At 38.2% G+C, this 22,520-nt stretch overlaps 1 protein-coding gene across 7 annotated transcripts in view; it reads right to left on the bottom strand.

Moving 5' to 3' along the window:
- The window catches only part of LOC103296290 (phospholipid-transporting ATPase ABCA3-like), a 451,749-nt gene that overhangs the window by 209,728 nt on the left and 219,501 nt on the right, over positions 1-22,520 (bottom strand). For all 7 annotated transcript variants that reach the window (XM_054714397.1, XM_054714395.1, XM_054714398.1 and 4 more), the window contains one exon: positions 20,068-20,222. In XM_054714397.1, coding sequence (XP_054570372.1) covers positions 20,068-20,222 — 155 coding nt within the window. The remainder of the gene's footprint in view (positions 1-20,067; positions 20,223-22,520) is intronic.

Here is a 22,520-nt window from a genome sequence, read left to right as displayed (position 1 = left end):
ACAGTATACTAGTATGTAGTCAATACAGGAGCACCCAAATACAAAAACAAAGGAACAAACAACAACAACAACAAAACTTCTGGAAGATATCAGGGGAGAGAGACCAACGGCAATACAATTATAGTTAGGGACTTTAATACCCCATTGACATCACTGGATAAATCTTCTAGACAAAAAATCAACAAGGAAATGGCAATCCTAAATGACTCACTAGATCATATAGAACTAATTGACATCTTCAAAACATTTCACCCCAAAGCTACGAAATATAAAGTTTTCTCAAGTGCACATGAGACATTTTCAAAGATAGAACACATATTGGGTCACAGGCTAAGTCTCTACAAATTCAAGAAATCTGAAATGATATCAAGCATCTTTTCAGATTACAATGGCATAAAATTAGAAATCAACTACAATAAAAACACTAAAAAACAATCAAACACATGGTAGCCAAATAGCATGCTATTAAACAATGAATGTGTTCCCAAAGATATAAAAGAAGAAATAAAAAAAAACATCCTGGAAACAAATGACAATGAAAACACAACAATCCAAAATCTATAGGACACATGAAAGCAAACCTGAGAGGGAAGATGATAGAACTATAAGCCTACCTCAAAAAAATAAGAAAAACTGGTAATAAGTTTTCTAACCCTTCAACTTAAGGAATTAGATAGAGAACAACAAGAAAAGCCCAGAGTAAGCAGAAGGAAGGAAATAATAAAGATCAGAGCAGAAATAAATGACATATAGACCAAAAATACAATACAATACAAAACAAAAGATCAATAAAATAAAGAGCTGGTTCTTTGAAAGAATAAACAAGATTGATGAACCTCTTACCAGACTCACCAGGAAACAAAGAGAGAGGACCCAAATAAATAAAATCAGAAATGAAAGAGGTGAAGTAACAACTGACCCCACAGAGATACAAAGAATCATTAAAAAAAAAATACTATGAACAACTCTATTCCAACAAACTGGATAATCTTAACCAAAGGGACATATTCCTAGGAAAATACAATCTTCCAAAACTCAATCAGGAAGGATCAGAAAAGCTGAAAATACCAATAAGAACTAATGAAATTGAAGAAGTAATCAATAAAATCAGAGCAAATAAAGTCCTGGAATGGATGGGTTGACAGGTTAACATTACCAGTCAAAGAAGAACTAACATCTATCTTCCTCAAACAATTCCAAAAAATTAAAGAGGAAGAAAGACTTTCAAGCTCTTTTTATAAGGTCAGCATTATCCTAATTGCAAAATGACAAAAAATTAGAGGCCAACATCCATGGTTAACATAAATATTAAAATCTTCAACAATGTATTAGTAAATGAGATCCATAAATAAATTTAAAGAAGCATACACAATGACTAAGTGGAATTTTGCCAGGGTTGCAGGGCTGATACAATATTCACAAATCAATAAATGGTGATACATCACATAAACAAAATGAAGGATAAAAATAACATGATCATAACCATAGATGCAGAAAAATCATTCAACAAAAATTGAGCACCCATTTATGATGAAAACGCTCAGCAAAGTAGAAATAAAGATATTATATCTAACATTAATAAAGGCCATATATGAAAGCCTGCAGGCAACATCATACTCAATGGGCAAAAACTAAAACCATTTCCCCTAATAAAAGAAACAAGATAAGGATGCCCACTCACGCCACTCCTGTTTGACATAGTACCGGATGTGCTAGCCATAGTGATTAGACAAGAAAAAAAAGGCAATCAAACTGGAAAAGAAGAAGTAAAACTATCATTATTTGTGGATGACATGTTATTGTATATAGAAAACCCTAAAGACTCCATCAAAAAACTACTAGATTTAATAAAAGAATTTGGCAATGTAGCAGGATACAAAATTAACACCTAGAAATCTATGACTATTTTATACACCAATAATGAACTCTCAGGAAGAGAAACCAACAAACAAAAAATTCCACTTACCAATGCACCAAAAAAATTAAGATACTTAGGAATAAACTTAAATAAGGAGGTAAAAGACCTGTACTCAGAAAACTATAGGACATTGATATAGGAAGTGATTTAGGAAGACATAAACAAATGGATGAATATACTGTGGTCATGGATTGATAGAATCAACATCATTAAAATGTCCAAACTAACCAAAGCAATCTATAGATTTAATGCAATCCACATTAAAATACCAACAGCATACTTCAAAGACCTGGAACAAACTCTCCAAAAATTCATCTATAATAATAAAAGCATAATATGCAAATCAACCAAGCAGCCAAACAGTGGAACGACTGTCTGGATGCTCTTCTGGACAACCTTCTGGATGACCTTCTGGATGAAGCCTGGGCTGCAAGGGCCAAGGCAGCTGGGGCTGTGAAGGCCTAGTTTTGCACAAATTTTGTGCATCGGGCCTCTAGTATGAAATAAAAAAGAAAAAGACCCCGGATAGCTGCAGCAATCCTGAGAAAGAAGAACAAAGTTGGAGGGATCACAATACCAGATATAAAGCTATATTACAAAGCCACTGTTCTTAAAACTGCCTGATACTGGCACAATAACAGACATATAGACCAGTGGAACAGAACAGAGAACCCAGAAATCTACCCAAGCCATTATGCTCAATTAATATTTGACAAGGGAGGTAAGAGCATATAATGGAGTGAAGACAGTCTTTTCAATAAATGGTGTTGGGAAAATTGGACAGATACATGCAAAAAAATGAAAGTAGACCACCAACTTACACCATACACAAAAATAAACTAAAAATGGATAAAGGACTTAAACATAAGATGGGAAACCATCAAAATCTTGGAAAAATCCATAAGCAGCAAAATATGAGACATGCAGTATGTTGTAACAATATCTTTACCATACAGCTCCTAGGGCAATGAAAACTAAGGAGAAAATAAACAAATAGGACTATCTATATATATATAAAAGTCTAAACAACCATCGCATCTGAACGGATGACTGAACAGGCTTCGTGGGGTGACTAGGCCGGCAAGGAGGTTAGTGAGGGGCGGCCAAACGACCAAACAGCAGGCTTCATGGGGCGACCAGGCCCACAGGGAGAGCAGTTGGGGGCAACCAGGCTGGCAGGGGTGGGGCAGTGAGGGGCGACCAGGCTGGCAGAGGGGGGCCATGAGGGATGACCAGGCCGGTGGGGAGAAGCAGTTGGAGGCAACCAGGCTGGCAGATGGGGCAGTAAGGGGTGAACAGGCTGGCAGGGGAGCAGTTAGGGGTGGCTAGGCCAGCAAGAGGGGCAATTGGGGGTGACCAAGCCAGCAGGGGGAGCAGTTAGGGACAATCAGGCAGGCAGGCAGGTGAGCAGTTAGGAGCCAGTGGTCCTGGATTGTGAGAAGGATGTCTGACTGCTGGTTTAGGCCTGATCCCCAGGATCTGGCCTAAACTGGTAGTCAGAAATTCCCTGAGGGGTCCCAAATTGGAGAGGGTGCAGGCTGGGCTGAGGGGGCCTCTAGTATCAAAATAAAAAGCTTTTGCACAGCAAAAGAAACAACAAAACAACAAGAAAGCCCACTGCATGGGAAAAGATACTATTTGCCGATGTTATCTCTGAGAAGGGCCTAATCTCCAAAATTTATAGGGAACTCGTACAACTTAACAAAAAGAAGATAAAAAATTCAATAAAAAATAGGCAAAGGACTTAAATCAACACTTTTCGAAAAAAGACATACAGATGGCCAAGAGACATATGAAAAAATGCTCACTCATCATCTGAGAGGTGCAAATCAAAACGACAATGAAGTATCTTCTCACACCTGTCAGAATGGCTATTATCAACAAATCAACAAATGACAAGTGCTGGTGAGGATGCGGAGAAAAAGGAACCCTCGTGCACTGCTGATGGGAATACAGACTGGTATAGCCACTGTGGAGAACAGTATGGAGTTTCCTCAAAAGATTAAAAATGGAATTCCCATTTGACCCAGTTATCCCACTTCTAGGAATATATACCAAGAAATCAGAAACACCAATCAGAAAGGATATATGCATCCCTGTGTTCATAGCAGCACAATTTACAATAGCTAGGATTTGGAAACAGCCTAAGTGCCCATCAGCAGATGAGTAGATTCTATCTACACAATGGAATACTATGCTGTTGTAAAAAAGAAAGAACTCTTACCATTGCAACAGCATGGATGGACTTGGAGAGCATTATGCTAAGTGAAATAAGGCAGTTGGAGAAAGATAAATATCACATGATCTCACTCATTTGTGGAATATAATGAACAACATAAACTGATGAACAAAAATAGATCCAGAGACAGAGAAGCATGGAACAGACCACCAAACTTCAGAGGGAAGGTTGGGGAGGGTGGTAGGGTGGGGAAAGAGATCAACCAAAGGACTTGTATCCATGCATATAAGTATAACCAATGGACACAGACACCAGGGGGGTGAGTGCATGTGCTGGGTTGTGGGGGTGGTTTGGGAGAATGTAATGGGGGAAAAGGGAGACATATGTAATACTATATTTAAAGAATCTAAAAAAAGGTCATAGGGACCTGGCCAGTGAACTCAGTGGTTAGTGCGTTGGCCTGCACAATGAAGGGTCATGGATTCTGTTCCCAGTCAAAGCATATATTATTGTTGTAGGTTCTATCCTCAGCCCTGGTCTGGACATGTAGGTTCTATCCTCAGCCCTGGTCTGGACATGTAGGTTCTATCCTCAGCCCTGGTCTGGACATGTAGGTTCTATCCTCAGCCCTGGTCTGGAGGCAACCAACTGATATGTCTCTCTCACATAGATGTTTCTCTCTTCTCTCTTCCTTCCACTCTCTGTAAATATCAATGGAAAAAATATCCTCAGGTGAGGACTAGAAACAACAAAAACGGGCAGAGGAGCTGAACAGACACCACTCCCAAGGAGACATACAAACAAGCATCAGATTTATGAAAAGATGTTCAACATCAATAGCTCTATAGGGAAATGCAAATCAAAAGTACAATGAGATACCACTGCACATCGGTTAGAATGTCTATTATCAACAAGACAGGTAATAGCAAGTATTGGAGAGGTTGTGGAGAAAAAGAAACCCTCATTCACTGGTGGTGGGAATGTAAAGTGGCACAACCATTATTGAAAACAGTATGGTGGTTTCCCCAAAATCTACAAATACAGTTACCTTATGACCCAGCAACCCCTCTCTTGGGTATCTACCCTAAAAACTCAAAAGCATTTATGCAACAATATGTTTATTGCAGTATTATTCATGGTGGCACAGATATGGAAACAACTAAAGTGTTTTTCCAGAGGACTGGATAAAGAAAATGTGGCACAAATATATGATGGAATACTACTCAGCCACAAGAGAAGATTAAATACCGCCATTTGCAACAACATGATTGACCTTGAGAATATTATGTAAGTGAAATAAATCAGTCAGAAAAAGCTAAGAACCATATGAGTTCCCTCATATGTGATATAAAACAGAAACTCAGAGTCACAGAAAGACAGTGATATTGTGGTTACCAGAAAGAAGGGGACGGGAGGCTACTAGAGGGTAAAAAGGTCCAAATATAATGGTGATAAAAGATGATCAGAATTTGGGTGATGGGCTCACAATACAATATACAGATCATGTATCATAGTACATATACTTGAAGCCTATATAACCCTATTAACCAATGTCACCCCAATAAATTTAATAAAACCACACAAAAATGCGGAGGAAAGCACACCTCCACATTGATCCCTTCCCCACTCCTGCAACCATCAACTTTGCTGTGTGCTCTATAGTGGCTAAATTTAACAAGTTGAGGAGTGAAATCTCTAAAACTAAAATTCTATACTGGGCAGACATGTCTGCAAGGATGAGGTTTATCAGTTTGAGGTCGACTCTACTTCTCTCCACCCATTTGTTGCCAACAATCTAAGAAAACAATCATCTCTGATCTGGTAGCCTAGGTCCCTCATCATGTTGTTGCAAGGAAGCAAATATAATTCCTGTAGCAGGGGATTTGTCTTAACTAAAATGTGATAGTGATCTTTGAAATCAGATGCTCCTATAGCTTTGCTCCATATATAGTATTTCCAAACAGGAGTCCAGAATTACCACCATTCTTTTTTTTTTCTTTTTTTCGTTTTTTCTTCTCCATTTTTTATTAAGGTATTATATGTGTACATATCTTACCATTGCCCCACCACCCCACTCCCATACATGCCCTCACCCCCCAGTGTTTTGCAACCATTGGTTATGCTTATATGCATGCATACAAGTCCTTCGGTTGATCTCTTATTTCCCCCACTTCTCCTTAATCTTCCCGCTGTAAATTTGACAGTCTGTTTGATGCTTTACTGCCTCTGTATCTATCTTTTTGTTCATCAGTTTATAATGTTCTTTATTATCCACAAATGAGTGAGATCATGTGGTATTTTTCTTTCACTGACTGGATTATTTCACTTAGCATAATGTTCTCCAGTTTCATCCAGTTTGCTGCAAATGGTACAATTCCTTCTTTTTTATGGCAGCATGGTATTCCATTGTGTAGATGTACCATAGTTTTCTGATCCAGTCATCTGCTGACGGGCACTTAGGCTGTTTCCAAATCTTAGCTATTGTAAATTGTGCTGCTATGAACATAGGGGTGCATATATCCTTTCTGATTCGTGTTTCTAGTTTCTTAGGATATATTCCTAGGATTGGGATTACTGGGTTAAAGGGAGTTCCATTTTCAGTTTTTTGAGAAAACTCCATACTGTTCTCCACAGTGGCTGCACCAGTCTGCATTCCCACCAGCAGTGCACGAGGGTTTCTTTTTATCCGAATCCTCAACACTTGTCGTTTGTTGATTTGTTGATGACAGACATTCTGACAGGTGTGAGATGGTACCGCATTATCGTTTTGATTTGCATCTCTCGGATAATTAGTGACTTTGAGCATGTTTCCATGTGTCTCTTGGTCTTCCTTCTGTCTTTTTTTGAAAAGATTCTATTTAGGTCCATTGCCCATTTTTTATTGAATTATTTATCTTCCTTTTATTAAGTTGTATAAGTTGCCGGTAGATGTTGGAGATTAAAACTTTATCAGTGATAACATTTGCAAATATGTTCTTGTTGTTTTGTTGGAGGATTCTTTTGCTGTGTAAAAGCTTTTTATTTTGATGTAGTCCCATTTGTTTATTTTCACTTTAGCTTCCATTGCCCTGGGAGCAGTGAATACGTTCTTTCATCATATGTCTGAGATTTTGCTGCCTGTGGATTCCTCTAGTATTTTTATGGCTTCCTGTCTTATGTTTAAGTCCTGTATCCATTTTGAGTTTATTTTTGTGTATGGTATAAGTTGGTGATCTAGTTTCATTTATTGCATGTATCTGTCCAATTTTCCCAACACCATTTATTGAAGAGACTGTCTTGACTCCATTGTATGTTCATGCCTCTTATGTCAAAATTAATTGAGCATAGTGGTTTGGGTCAATTTCTGAATTCTCTATTCTATTCCATTGATCTATACGTCTGTTCTTATGCCAGTACAGGCTGTTTTGAGAACAGTGGCTTTGTAATAAAGCTTGAAATCTGGTATTGAGATCCCTCCTTTATTCTTCTTTCTCAGGATTGCTGTGGCTATTCGGGGTCTTATTTTATTCCAGATGAATTTTTGGAGAGTTATTTATAGGTCTGTGAAATATGCCCTTGGCATTTTAATGGGGAGTGCATTGAATCTATAGATTGCTTTGGGTAGTATGGACATTTTTATTATGTTGATTCTATCAATCCATGAACATGGTATGCTCTTCCATCTGTTTACGTCTTTCTTTATCTCTTTTTTCAGTGTCTTGTAGTTTTCTGCATATAGGTAGGTCTTTTATCTCCTTAGTTAATTTCTAAATATCTTTTTTTTTTTTTTTTGGTGCGATGGTAAATGGGATTGCTTTTTTTGTCTCTCTTTTTGTAAGTTCACTATTGGAGTATAGAAATGCCATAGATTTCTTTGCATTAATTTTGTATCCTGATACATTGCCAAATTCATTTATTAAGTCTATTAGTTTTTTGATGGAGTCTTTCGGGTTTTTTATGTACAATATCATGTCATCTGCAAATAAGGACAGCTTTACTTCCACTTTTCCAATTTGGATGCCTTTTATTTCTTCTTCTTGTCTAAATGCAAAGGCTAAAACTTCCAGTACTATGTCTAACAGGAGTGGTGAGAGTGGGCATCCCTGTCTTGTTCCTGTTCTTAGGGAAAATGGATTTAGTTTTTGTCCATTGAGTATGATGTTAGCTTTGGATTTATCATATATAGCTTTTATTATGTTGAGGTCTGATCCTTCTATTCCCACGTCGTTGCGAGTTTTTATCAGGAAAGGGTGTTGGATTTTGTCAAATGCTTTTTCTGAATCAATTGATATGACTATGTGATTTTTATCTCTCAATTTGTTTATGTCATGTATCACATTTATTGACTTGGGGATATTGTACCATCCTTGCATTCCTGGGACAAATCCTACATGGTCATGGTGTATGATCTTCCTGATGTACTGCTGGATCTGATTTGCTAGAATTTTGTTGAGGATTTTGGCATCTATGTTTATGAGGGATATTGGCCTGTAATTCTCTTTCATTGAGTTGTCTTCATCTGGTTTTGGTATTAGGGTGATGCTGGCTTCATAGAAGGAGCCTGGAAGTGTTCCTTCCTCTTGAATTTTTTGGAATAGTCTGAGGAGGATAGGTTTTAGTTCTTCCTTGAATGTTTGGTAAAACTCCCCTGTGAAGCCTTCTGGCCCGGGGCTTTTGTTCGCCGGAAGCTTTTTGATGACTGCTTCAATTTGTTTCATAGTTATTGGCCTATTGATCTGTTTAGATTCTTCTTGATTGAGTTTTAGAAGGTTATATTTTTCTTGGAATATGTCCATTTCCTCCAGGTTGTTCAGGTTGTTGGAATAGAGTTGTTTGTAGTATTTTTTTTTTAAATCCTTTGTATTTCGGTGGGGTCTGTTGTTATTTCACCTCTTTCATTTCTGATTTTGTTTATTTGGGTCCTCTCTCTTTGCTTCTTGGTGAGCCTGGCTAGAGGTTCATCAATCTTGTTTATCCTTTCAAAGAACCAGCTCTTGGTTTTGTTAATCTTTTGTATTGTTTCTTTGGTCTCTATGTCGTTTATCGCCACTCTGATCTTTATTATTTCCTTCTGTTTTCACTGGGCTTTTATTGTTGCTCTCTTTCTAACTCTTTGAGTTGTAGGTTAAGGTAACTTATTACCATTGTTTCTTGTTTTTTGCAGTAGGCTTGTAGAGCTATGAACTACCCTCTCAAGACTGCTTTCACTGTGTCCCATAGATTTTGGATTGTTGTGTTTTCATTGTCATTTGTTGCCATGATGTTTTTTATTTCTTCCTTGATCTCTCTGGTAACGCAGTCATTGTTTAATAGCATGCCGTTTAGTCTCCATGTGTTTGATTTTTTGGATTGTTTTTATTCTAGTTGATGTCCAGTTTTATGTCACTGTGATCTGAGAAGATGCTTGATATGATTTCTAACTTCTTGAATATGAAAAGACTTTGCCTATGTCCCAACATATGGTCTATCTTTGAAAATGACCCATGTGCACTTGAGAAGAATATATATTCTGTGGCTTTGGGGTGAAATGTTCTGAACATGTCAATTAATTCCATCTGGTCTATTGAGTCATTTAGGAATGATGTTCCTTTGCTGATTTTTTGTTTTGACAATTTGTCCAATGGTGATAGTGGGGTATTAAAGTCTCCTACTATGATTGTATTGCTGTGAGTCTCTCCCTTGATATCCTCCAGGAGTTTTTTTTTTATGTATTTTGGTGCTCCTGTATTGGGTGTGTATATGTTTACCAGAGTTATTTCTTCTTGTTGGATTTCTCCCTTTAGTATTATGAAGTGGTCTTCCTTATCTCTTGTTATGTCCTTCACTTTGAGATCTAATTTGTCAGATATAAGTATTGCTACCCCAGCTTTTTTTTTTTCATTTCCATTCTCCTGAACAACCTTTTTCCATCCCTTCACCCTCAGTCTGTGTGCATCTTTTTTTTTTGAGGTGGGTTTCTTGTACACAGCAGATATATGGGTCTTGTTTTCTTATCCAGTCCGTTACCCTATGTCTTTTGATTGTGGCATTTAATCCATTTACATTTAAAGTTATTATTGATAGGTACTTATTTTTCTTCATTTTTATTCTTTACCCCTGTGTTCCTTTTTTTTTTTTTCAGCAGACCCTTTAGCATTTCTTGCATTGCTGGTTTGGTGGTAATAAATTCCCTTAGTCCTATTTTGTCTGTGAAGCTCCTGATTTCACCTTCAATTTTGATTGATAGCCTTGCTGGTACAGTATTCTTGGATTCAGACCCTTCCTTTGCATGACTTTGTATATTTCATTCCATTCCCTTCTGGCCTGCTGAGTTTCTGTTGAGAAATCAGTTGCTAGTCTGATGGGTGTTCCTTTGTATGTAACTTTATGTCTCTCTCTGGCCACTTTTAAGATTTTTACCTTGTCCTTGGTGTTTTCCAATTTAATTATAATGTGCCTTTGGCATTGGCCATTTTGCTTGGGACTCTGTGTGCTTTTTGGATTTGTGTGGGTTTTTTCTTCCCTATATCAGGTAAGTTTTCTGTCATTATATCTTCCAACAGGTTTTCCACTCCTTGCTCAGTTTCCTTTCCTTCTTGCACTCCTATTATGCAGATGTCGTTTTGTTTTGTGTTGTCCCAAACTTCCCTTAGGCTCTCCCCCTGCTTTTTAATTTTCTTTTTCTAGTAGCTGCTCTACTTGGGTATTTTTTCCCATCTTGTCTTCTAGCTCACTGATGTCGTCCTCTGCTTCTTCTAGTCTACTCTTGATGCTTTCTATTCAGTTCTTTACAGTAGCGATGTCATTTTTCATTTCTTCTTGGTTCTTCTTCATTTCCTCTTGGTTCTTACTCATATTGTCGAATTTGTCTTCCATTCTTTTCATCCACCTTATGACCATTTCTCTGAATTTTTTCTCTGACAGGTTGTTTGCCTCTATTTCATTTACTTCCTTTTTTGGTGATGCCTGCTGTTCTTTCATATGCGGGCTGTTTCTTTCTCTCCCCATGGTTTCTCTTCTCTGGATGTCTCATTATGCAGCTCTCTCTCTCCTTTCCATGGTGGAGTGTAAAGCTCCTCTGAACCCGTGTGTTTGCGCCAATTGGGGACCAGTGTTCTGGGGCTCCGATAATTACAATCATTCTTTGAAGAACTTGCCACTCACACTGAAAATAACTCTGCAATTGAAACATACATTTATTCTATTTTATGGGGGAGCAATCCCTGACATTATGCTTAACTTTAAGTCAAAATGAAATAAAGATTTTGTAGTAGAGAACTGTCTTGATGTAGATACATGGCACACTGATCCAATGGGAGGACTAAACTCCCACAGACAGTGATGAGAGCTGTGCTGAAGAGTGAGTTGCCTACAGTACACTAGTTGGTACACAGGAGATCTGAGGCCTAGTCTTGCTCTCTAGTCTATAAGACCCTAAAACAAGTTATAATGAGACTGTGCATGAGGGGACAGGTATATGATGCAGTGTGCAGATGATGTTTTTATTTTTGACAGTATCACAGATGTTCTCTATATCCACCCCTTTCCTCACCTACACCCAGCCACCACCTCCACCCCAACCTACATTATTGTTTTTATCCATGGGCTATGCATATTTGCATATAAGTTTGTTGGTTAACATCTTCCCATCTCCCCATGCCCCCTCCACTTTGAGATCTGTGTCTGTTCCATGCATCCATGCATCTGAACCTATTTTGTTTTGTTATTTTGTTCATTAGGTTGCATATACAAGTGAGATCATGTGATATTTGCTTCTCTGACTGGCTTATTTGGATTAGCATAATAATAACCAGGTCCCTCCATGCTGTCTCAAAGGGTAAGAGAGCCTTTTTTTTTTTTTACTGCCCATAGTATTCCACTGTATAAATGTATCAACAGAATGTACTACTGATGTACTCCATTTTTTAATCCACTCATCTGCTGATGGGCACTTGGGCTGTTTGCAAATCTTAGTTATTGTAAATAACACTACTATGAACACAGTTGTGCATATATTCTTTCTGTTTGGTGTTTTGGGTCTCTTAGGATATATTCCCAGAAGTAGATTGCTAGGTCAAAAGGCAGATCCATTTTTAATTTTTTTTAGGAAACTCCATACTGTTTTCCATAGTGATTTCACCAGTCTGCATTCTCAACATTACACTAGGGTTCCCTTTTCTCCACATCCTGGACAGTACTTGTTTGTTGATTTATTGATAGTAACCATTCTGACAGGTGTGAGGTGACACCTCATTATAGTCTTAATTTGAATCTCTCTGATGATTATTGACTTTGAGTAATTTTTTCATGTGTCTATTGGCCAACTGTATGTCTTTTTGGAGAAGTGTCTATTCAGGTCCTTTGCTCATTGTAAAAATTAGATTGCTTTCCTGGTGTTAAGTTGTTTAAGTTATTTATGTATCCCTTATCAGATGTGTCAGGGATAAATATGGGCTACCTTTTCATTTTGTTTATGGTAAGTTTTGCTATGCAGCATATTTTCAGTTTGATGTATTTCATTTGTTTATTATTTTATTTGTCTCTCTAGCTGTAGCAGATTAATGGGCAAAAATATTGCTATGTGAAATGTCACAGATATTACTACATATGCTTTCTTCTAGGTCAGTGGTCAGCAAACTGTGGCTCGCGAGCCACATGCGGCTCTTTGGCCCCTTGAGTTTTTAGCAAAGGCCAGCTTAGGAGTACCCTAATTAAGTTAATAACAATGTACCTACCTATATAGTTTAAGTTTAAAAAATTTGGCTCTCAAAAGAAATTTCAATCCTTGTACTGTTGATATTTGGCTCTGTTGACTAATGAGTTTGCCGACCACTGTTATAGGTTTTTTTGGTTTCATGACTTATATTTTTTGCTTTTGTGACTTGAAATTTATCCATTTTGAGTTTATTCTTATTTATGGTGTAAGTTGGTGGTCTAATTTCATTTGCATGTGCCTGTCCAATTTTCCCAACACCATTTGCTAAAGAAATGGTTGTTACCCCATTATGTGCTTTTGCTTTTTTTTTTTTTTTTATTAATTATTAAGTGACCGTGATGACATGGGTTGATTTCTGGGGTCTTAGTTCTTTTCCATTGGTCAATATGCCTATTCTTGTGCAAGTACCTGACTGTTTTAATTACAGCAGCTTTGTAGTATAGTTTGATATCTGGTACTGTGAACCTCCAACTTTGTTCTTCTTTCTCAAGATAGCTGAGGCTATGTGGGGCCTTTCTTACTTCAATATAAATTTTTGGAATATTTCTTCTAGATATGTGAAATATGCCACTGATATTTAAATAGGGATTGCATTGAATCTGTAGATTGCTTTGGGTAGTATGGACATTTTAGGAGGCCAGTGCCTTAGCCATTAGGCCACTGGGGCTATTATGGACATTTTAATGATGTTAATCCTTCCAATACATGAACACGGTATTATTATGAACATGCTTTTAATTACTTTCAATTGTTAGTATCTTCTTCTATGTCTTTTTTAAATGTCCTATATTTTTCTGAGTACAGGTATTTTACCTCCTTGGTTAAGATTATTCCTAGGAAACTTGTTTTTTGTTGTTGCAATAGTAAATAGGATTAAAATTTTTTTTTTCTTTCTGAAATTTCATTACTGGTCTCTTTCCACTTTGCTGAGAGTTTTTATAAGTGGGTGCTTTATTTTGTTGAATGCTTTTTCAGTATCTACTGATCATTTGATTTTTATCCTTCATTTTATTCATGTGATTAAATCAGTGATGTCATTGGGGTGTTAAAGTCCCCTACTATGACTATATTGCTGTTGATCTTTTTCTGAAAGCCCCCTACACATTTAAAAAATATATTTAGGAGCTTTTATATTGGGCACATGTGTGTTTACCAGGGTTATATCCTTTAGTTGAATTGACCATTTTAGTATTTGCTGTGACCTTCTTTTTCTCTTGTTTTGACCTTTGTTTTAAAGTCTATTTTCTCAGATTAAAGTATTGCCACTCCATCTTTTTTTGTTTCCCTTTGTATGGAATATTTTCTGTTATCCCTTCATTTTTAGCTGGTATAAGTCTTTTTTCTGAGGTGAGTCTCTTGTAGGCATGTTTTCTTATCCATTCAGCTACCCTATGTCTTTTGATTAGAGTATTTAATCCATTTACAATTAAGGTTATTATTAATAGATATTTATTTATTGCCATTTTTATTCTTATGCCTATGCTCCTTTCTATTTCTTCTTCTTGCAGTTAGTCCCTTTAGCATTTCTTGCAGTTCTGGTTTGGTGGTAATAAATTCTTTTAGTATTTTTTTCTTTTCTGTGAAACTCTTTATTTCACTTTTAATTTTAAATGACAGTATTGCTGGATACAGTAGTCTAGGATTAAGACCTGTGCTTTTCATTACTTTCAATACTTCATGCTATTCCCTTCTGGCCTGAAGAGTTTCTTATTGAGAAGTCAGTTGACACTCTAATGGGAACTCCATTTTAGGTAATTTTCTGCCTCTCTCTTTCTGCTCTTAAGATTCTTTGTATTTAACCTTTGCTATTTTAATAATGATGTGTCTTTTTGTGGTTATATTTGGGTTTATCTTGACTGGGACTCTCTTTGCTTTCTGAATTTGTGTGGACTTCTTCTTCACCAGAATAGAGAAGTTTTCTGTTCTTATTTCTTCAAATAGGTTCTCTATCCCTTGCTCATTTTCTTCTCTCTCTGGTATCCCTAAGATATGGATATTGTTACCTTTCAGGTTTTTCCAAAGTTTCCTTAAACTATTCTCATGCTTTTAAATTATATATATATTTTTTGCCACTCTAATTGAGTGATTTTTTTTCTACCTTGTCTTCTAATTCACTGATTCCTCTTATTATTTTTTCTTTCCAGTATATTCTTTATTTCAGCTATGTTATTCTTCATTTTCAATTGGTTGTTTTTTATGGTATCTATGGGTTCTTTCCCATGCTGTTGAGAATTCTTAATAGCTTTACTTTGTACTCTGTTTCTAATAAATGGCTTGCCTACCTTTCATTTAGCTGTGTGTGTGTGTGTGTGTGTGTGTGTGTGAAGGGAGATTCCTCCTACTCTTTTATATGGGGCATGTTTCTTTGTTTCCCAATTTTTGCTGTTTCTTTGTGTTTGTGTTTGTGTATTTGATAGGACTGCTATGACTCTCAGCCCTCTGGAATGTAGTGGTGTAGTCTCCTTAATCTTCTGAGCTAGGTGCTCTAGGAATGTCTTTTGTGTGGGTTATGTTGGCCCTCCTCTTGTATTCATGTCTTCATTGCTGTTGTCCCATTCATCAGTGTGCTCAGCCCTTAGGCTTGCAGACTGTGAGGCTCAAACCTGACCAAGTCATGCTAACTGTTACACAGGTGCTGAGAGAAAAAACAACAAGACATAACAAGACTGAATCAAATTCAACACAAAACAAACAATAACTACAACAGAAAACTAACAATAGCAAAAAAAAAACAAAAAACCTAACATGCCAAATGACAGGAGACCAAAAGAATTATAGAAGAAAAAAAAAAAAGAGAGACAAAAAATAGAACATGAAAGAAAATAAGGAAGAGAAAAATAAAAGGAATAAAAATAAAAAGTAAAAGAAAAATGTAAAAGTAAAAAGAATGAACTAAATAAAATATAGATTATGAAAAGAAAATTGGGAAAAGAAAAGAACCTAATATCAAATTAAAACTAGAAATTAAAAAGAAGAGAAAAAATGGAATGAAAGGAGAGAACTAGAAGATATAAAAGAAAAAAAGAACAAAAATACTAAAAAGGTGAAATACAAAAGAAAAAATGAAGAGAAAATACATAAATAAACATAAGTGAAATTCATCTCTGCAGGTTTTTATGCCTGCTGCGATTCCCTTTTGGATATGCTATTTGTGACACTCGCTGCATTGTGCACCGACAATGTCTGAATCTGGTCACTTGGCGTGCGGGTCTGAGGCCCCTGGGCTCTTTGCGGAAAGCCCATGTCAGTGCTGTCCCTGCCTCCCGGGCAGCCTGACTGAAGCAGGGCGGAGACCCAGTCATCCCAGAGGCCCGGCCTTACTGGGGTTTCTCAATGTGAATGTCCCTGTTGTGAGCTGCTCTCTTTCCCCCATGGAACTGGCTCCGGGGTGTCTCAGACCTGACTTGGGTGGTGTAACAGACTCATGTTGGGAGTGGCGCCTGTAGCTTGCAGGAGACGGGTGACACTTCCTCTGCTTCCCAGGGCTTGGATGGCTGAACACGCTGGGAGCTGGGATCTGGTTTCCCATATGCAGCCGAAGGGCCCAGCACACCCCTATAGTCCCCGGACAAAAGCCCATCCGGAGACACTCACATGCCTCAGCTCAGCCTGGCTCCCTGGCATCCCCTCGCCATCAGACCAAGTAGGAGGGGATTTAAAAAAAATCAGGCCCGCTTGGCACACCCATCTTCGAGGGCAGCCAGCCCTTGCTGTGCAGTGTCCCCGCCCAGGCTCCGACGGGGTAAATGTCTGGGCCCTCTGCAGCATCTGACCCCACTGTAGGCACAGATTTCCCACTCAGCATCATCTCCCTTTCCCTCAGGTCACAGCAGGTTGGGGCAGACCAGCCATTTTGCAGGTGGGGGAGGCGGGGCTGCCCAGGTGCTCGAGGCTGGCAAGACAAATCCTTTTTCCTTGGACACACTGTCCCGCTCCATCCCGTTCACCAAAGGTTCTTTCAGAGAATAAACGGCCCCTCAGATTCACTGCTGGACGTGCTGGCCACTCTCCTCTGTTGGCCCTGAGCTTTGTGGTGTGGCTCCTCCTGCAGACACAGATCTGAGTGAACTTCCCAAGCTGGCGTGCTGTCTTGGCTGAGTCTCTCAGGTGTGACTGATTCACACTGCCTGATGCTATACGGGCTCCCTTTCCTTTTTTTGTTGCTCTGAATTGGGGGTCCCTGCATGGGGCTGAGACCCCATGCTCCCTGGGAGCAGAGGCTCTGCGGCTGCACCCTGTCTTCAGCTTCCCAGCCACGCAGGTACGCAAGTTTTCTCACCCTCTCTGCATCTCCTCCTGTCCTTTCTCTTCACTCCCTGCTTACTGTATTTCAGATCAGCTGCACTTCAACTGGTTTTTCAAGCCAAATGCTTTGCACTTTAGCTGTATATCTAGTCTGGTGTTGGAGGCAAGCAGATGGATCTCTCAGCTATTCTGCAGCCATCTGTCTGGGATTAAGTATGAGAGGAATTTGGTCAAGGGAAAAGTGAACAAACCCTGTTGGAAGCAAACCCTAATGGATCCTTCACTGAGCTGTCTTCTGTTGCTCTGTTGGTGCAGGTGAAGGCTGTGATGACTTACCCAGTTGGTATTGAATATTTTCAGGCAATTCAGAGAGCAAGTTTTTTGAAAAATATGTTCTTACTAACTGAGAGAGAGAGAGAGAGAGAAAGGGAGGGAGAGAGAGAAACATTAATGAGAAAGAAACATTGACTGGCTGAATCCTGCATGGCCCCTACTGGGGATCAAGCCCACAATACAGGCATGTGCCCTGATGGAGAACTGAATGAGAGACCTCTTGGTGCATGAGATGATGCTCAACCAACTGAGCCACACTGGCCAGAGGCAGAGAGTTTTTCATGAAACTGTCTTCTTTAGCTCTTTTATCATAAAACTAGAGGCCTGGTGCACAATATTCATGCACTTGGGGTGGGGGCGGAGGGTCCCTTAGCCTGGTCTGTGCCTCCTTACAGTCTGGGAACCCTCGGGGCTATCTGACTGATGGCTTAGGCCCGCTCCCCGCAGGAAGTGGGCCTAAACATCAGTCGAACATCCTTAGCGCTGCCACAGAGGCAGGAGAGGCTCCTGCCACCGCTGCTGCGCTCGCCAGTCATGAGCCCGGCTTCTGGTTGAGTGGTGCTCCCCCTGTGGAAGCACCCTGACCACCAGGGGGCAGCTCCTGTGTTGAGCGTCTTCCCCCTGGTGGTCAGTGTGCATCACAGCAACTGGTCATTCTGCTGTTCAGTTGATTTGCATATTAGCCTTTTATTATCATAAAATATGCCCTTGGGCTGGAAGATTCCAATTATATCCTTTAATGAAGTGTTATCTGAGTAACCCTCCTACATGGGACACCATAGACACCTCTGGATTTCAGTCTTTTATGAAAGCAAAAAAGTCTTATTTACTGGATCTATAAATCTTTCCTTTGTGGTTGATGCAAAGCTAATGGCTCTTCCCTTTGGAGAATGATGTTTATGAATCCTTGCAGATGATGTGTTATTGAATAGTACACTTGAAACCTATATCATTTTGCAAACCAATGTCACTCCAATAAAATCAATTAAAAAAACTAAAAGCAACAAATGAACAAATAAAAAACACACAAAAACTCATAGACACAATCCACAGTATGGTGGTTACTAGAGGGAATGGGGTTGGAGATAATAAAGGATAAAAGGGGCAAATATATGGTAACTGAAGGAGATTTGACCTTGGATGATAAGCACATAATTCAGTAAACAGATCATATATCATACAATTGTATTCTAGAAACTTATATAATCTTATTAAGCAATGCCACCCCAATAAATTGAAAATTTTCAAAGAACCTAAATTAATGAAGAAAGATACAATGATACAATGTTAATTACCTCCAAAGTGACATGTTGATTTTATGTAATACCAATAAAAATCTCAGTAGAACTTTGTAGATAGATAAAAAAAATTATAAGGCAGAGCCAAGCAGTTATAATACCTAAAATACTTTTAAAAAAGGATATATTTGGAAAAATAGCATATTAAGGCTTACTGTGAAGCTACACTAATCAGGACAATTTATAGGTTGTGGTATTTATAGATTTCCAAAGATCAATGATATAGCAAAAAGTTCAGAAATAAGAGCACAGAAATATGATCATTAATGATTGATAAAATGTGCAAAAAGTAATTGAAAGATGAAAGAAAGTGTTTTCCAAAAAAAAAGGTGTTAGAGCAATTCATCATTTATATGCAAGGAAATGAACCTAGACATTAACTTTACATTTTTGTCATAGATTAACTAAAAATTGGATTATAGATCTCAGTGTAACATGTAAAACTAAAAATATTTGGAAGAAAATATAAAATAAAATCTTCATGTTTTGGGATTAGGTAGAGTTCTAGGAAGACAGCAAAGTCAGGCTTCATTAAGAAAATGTGATAAATTGGATTTCAAAATAAAAAATGAAATACAAGCTACAGTTCAAAAAAAAAATTCCAAAACACATTATCAAACAAATGACATAAATAAAGACTCTCAAAAAGTCAATAAGAAATAAATAATCCAAACTAAAAAAAAAATGGACACAGGTCCTCAATAAATATTTCATCAAAGAGGATATAAAAATGGCAAATAAGCACATGAAAGATGGATAATGACATAATTATCCATTAACAAAATGCAGATTAAACAATGATTAGATATGAGTACACATAGATTAGAAAAGTTAAAAAATTTAAAAGTCTTAACAATACCAAATTTTGGCAAAGATAGAGAGCAACTGTAATTCTCATACATTGCTGGTGAGAGTACTAAATGATACAATCACTCTGGAAAGCTGTTTGGCAGTTTCTGATAAAGTTAAACAAATATTTATAATACAGTAATCATATTCTGAGAGACATGAAACTTATGTTTAAAAGGTATACATAAAATTCAGTTTTACTCACCAAAGCCTGATAACAATGCGAATGTCCTTCAATTGGTATATTGTGTAACATCCAAACATGTACTACTACTCAGGAATGAAAAGAAACATATAGCACAGATGGATCTTAAAGGCATTCTGTTCAGTACAAGTAGCTAATCTCTAAAGGTTATCTACTACATGATTCCATTTATATGATTTCTCAACAAAACAACAGTAATGAAAGATACCACTGGTTACCAGGGGTAGAGGGATAACTACAAAGAAATAGCATGAGAGAGTGTTTTAGAGTGAAGAGACCCTTCTGTGTTGGTTAAATGTATTAAAATTCATGGATCTGCATATAAAAAAGTTAAATTTACTGTATAATTTAAAAATTCTGACTTACCATAAAGTAGAAATAAAGGTGTTCTGATAGTGTCAAGTCATTAAACAGTAAGTCACACTGTGGGCAAAGGCCCAATTTTTTTCGAATATCGGTTAGGTTCTTTGAGATGGTATATCCATTAACGTAGACCTCTCCTCTGGTTGGAGGTAAACAACCTGCAAGTAAACATGATAGAAGCTGAGCTTAGGTGAGCAAACATGATAAGACTATGAAAATTAGTATCTCAAATTCAGCCCACTTATGGATTACTCAAAAGAATGAGCACTATCTCCTGCAGAAGAACAGTTTAATAAAATATCAATTACATCTGGGTGGTGGAATTAGCTATCTTTTAATTTTCCTTCCTGCTAATATATACTAATATTATATACTACTTAATTTCCTTTCCTTTCCTTTTCTTTCTGCTAACATATACTAATTTGTTGCTAATATATACTAATTTGTTGCAATTGATATGGATTATATCTGTAATAATAACATTAAATATTGTTATATTCCAATATATTTTCATTAAAACCAGCCAGTTACTATATTTTTGACCATTTAGATACTGTGTAAATGCTATGAAAAACAAATATCTATAATATAAAATTTTTGTCCTTAAGAAATTTAAATATTAATAACAACCAGTACAGATTTTGTGGGAAACTATTTGATAATATGTAACATATAAATCATTTACACCCTATAAATAATTTATTCTACTTTAAAATATACTCTTTTTGAAATTAAGATATAGTAAACATATAATATTATATTAGTTTCAGTATACAACATGATTAGATATATGTGTGTATCGTTAAATGATCACTTTAATTAGTATAGTATACATCCATTACCATACATAGTTAAGAGATTTTTTTCTTGTGATGCAAAATTTCAAGATTTCCTTTTTTAGCAACTTCCAAATATACAATACAGTATTATTAACTATAGTCCCATAACATATTATAACTATAAGTTTGTACCTTTGATCCCCTTCACCTGCCTCTGGCAACCACCAATCTGCTCTCTTCATCTATGAGTTCAATTTTTTTTAAAAAGATTATATATATGTGAGATGATATGATATTTGTCTTTTTCTGTCAGACTTATTTTGGTTAACATAATGCCCTCAAAATACATCCATGTTGTCACAAATGGCAATCTTTCCTTGTTTTTAATATTATATATATTAAATGTGTGTGTGTGAGTATAAGTGTGTGTGTGTGTGTATATATATATATATATATATATATATATATATATATATATATATATAAATCATATGTCTACTTTATCCATTTATCCAAAATTGAGAACTTGTTTTCTAATACATTCCAATGTGATGCTGATGATCAGAGAACCACCAAGTTAGGGTAAAGGTTAAACTGTTATGTAAAAGGAATAAAAGAAGACAAATTTGAGATACACAGGATAATCCAAAAGTGTACAATCCAGGTTGGTAGGAAGATCAACTCCATGTTTTCTTTATCCATTCTTTCAGCACAGGACACTTAGATTGCTCCCATGTCATGGTTATCCTATCTAATAATAGAGTAATATGCAAATTAACTGTCCCTCTGTGACAAAATGGCGGCCCCCATAGCCACAAGATGGCAGCACCCAGTCCCCTGAGCTCCGCTGCTGGAGTATCCAGCCTGTCTGCAGGAGCAGCGAGGCTGGATCCACCTCTGGAGGGGTTTTTGATTCACCCCCAGGCCTGGCAAACAGAGCTCAGACAGCAGGGCGTGGGGGCTTCATTCCCAGGGTAATGGCGGGGGAAGCCCCAGGCCCGGCAAACAGAGCTCAGACAGCAGGGCTTCCCTGCTGCCGCCAAAGGAAGCCTCCATGCCCTGCTGTCTGGGCTCTGTTTGCTGGGCCTGGGGCTTCTCCCTGCCATCACCCTGGGAATGAAGCCCCCAAGCCCTGCTGTCTGGGCTCTGTTTGCTGGGCCTGGGGCTTCCCTGCTGCCACTGTGCTAAGGATGCCCCCATCCCCTGCTGTCCGGGCTCTGTCTGCTGGGCCTGGGGGTGTTCTCGCCTCCTCTGTGCTAAGGAAACCCCAGGCGTGGCAAACAGAGCCCAGACAGCAGGGCATGGAGGCTTTAGCGGCAGCAGGGAAGCCCCAGGTCCAGCAAACAGAGCCCAGACAGCAGGGCTTGGGGGCATCCTTAGCAAGGTGGTGGAGGGAACACCCCAGGCCCCACAGACAGAGCCAGGACAACAAGGCATGGGGACTTCCTTAGTGTGTCCGTGTCGGTGAAGCCCCCAGGCCTGGCAGACAGAGCACACTGCAGGGCATTGGGGCTTCCTTCGCATGACACATGGTGGAGGCAGGTAGAGAGCAGAGAGCAGGGCATGGGGGCTTCATTTCCATGGCTGCAGCAAAACCTCCAGGCCTGCAGAGAGCAGAGAACCAAGGGGAGTGGGCCTAAGCCATCAGTAGGACATCCCCTGAGAGCTCCTGGATTG

This window comes from Eptesicus fuscus, chromosome 4 (genome assembly GCF_027574615.1).
Source record: "Eptesicus fuscus isolate TK198812 chromosome 4, DD_ASM_mEF_20220401, whole genome shotgun sequence".
Classification (NCBI taxonomy): Eukaryota; Metazoa; Chordata; class Mammalia; order Chiroptera; family Vespertilionidae; genus Eptesicus; species Eptesicus fuscus.
The sequence above is the reverse complement of the archived record's forward strand: the minus strand, read 5'-3'. Positions and strand labels throughout refer to the sequence as shown.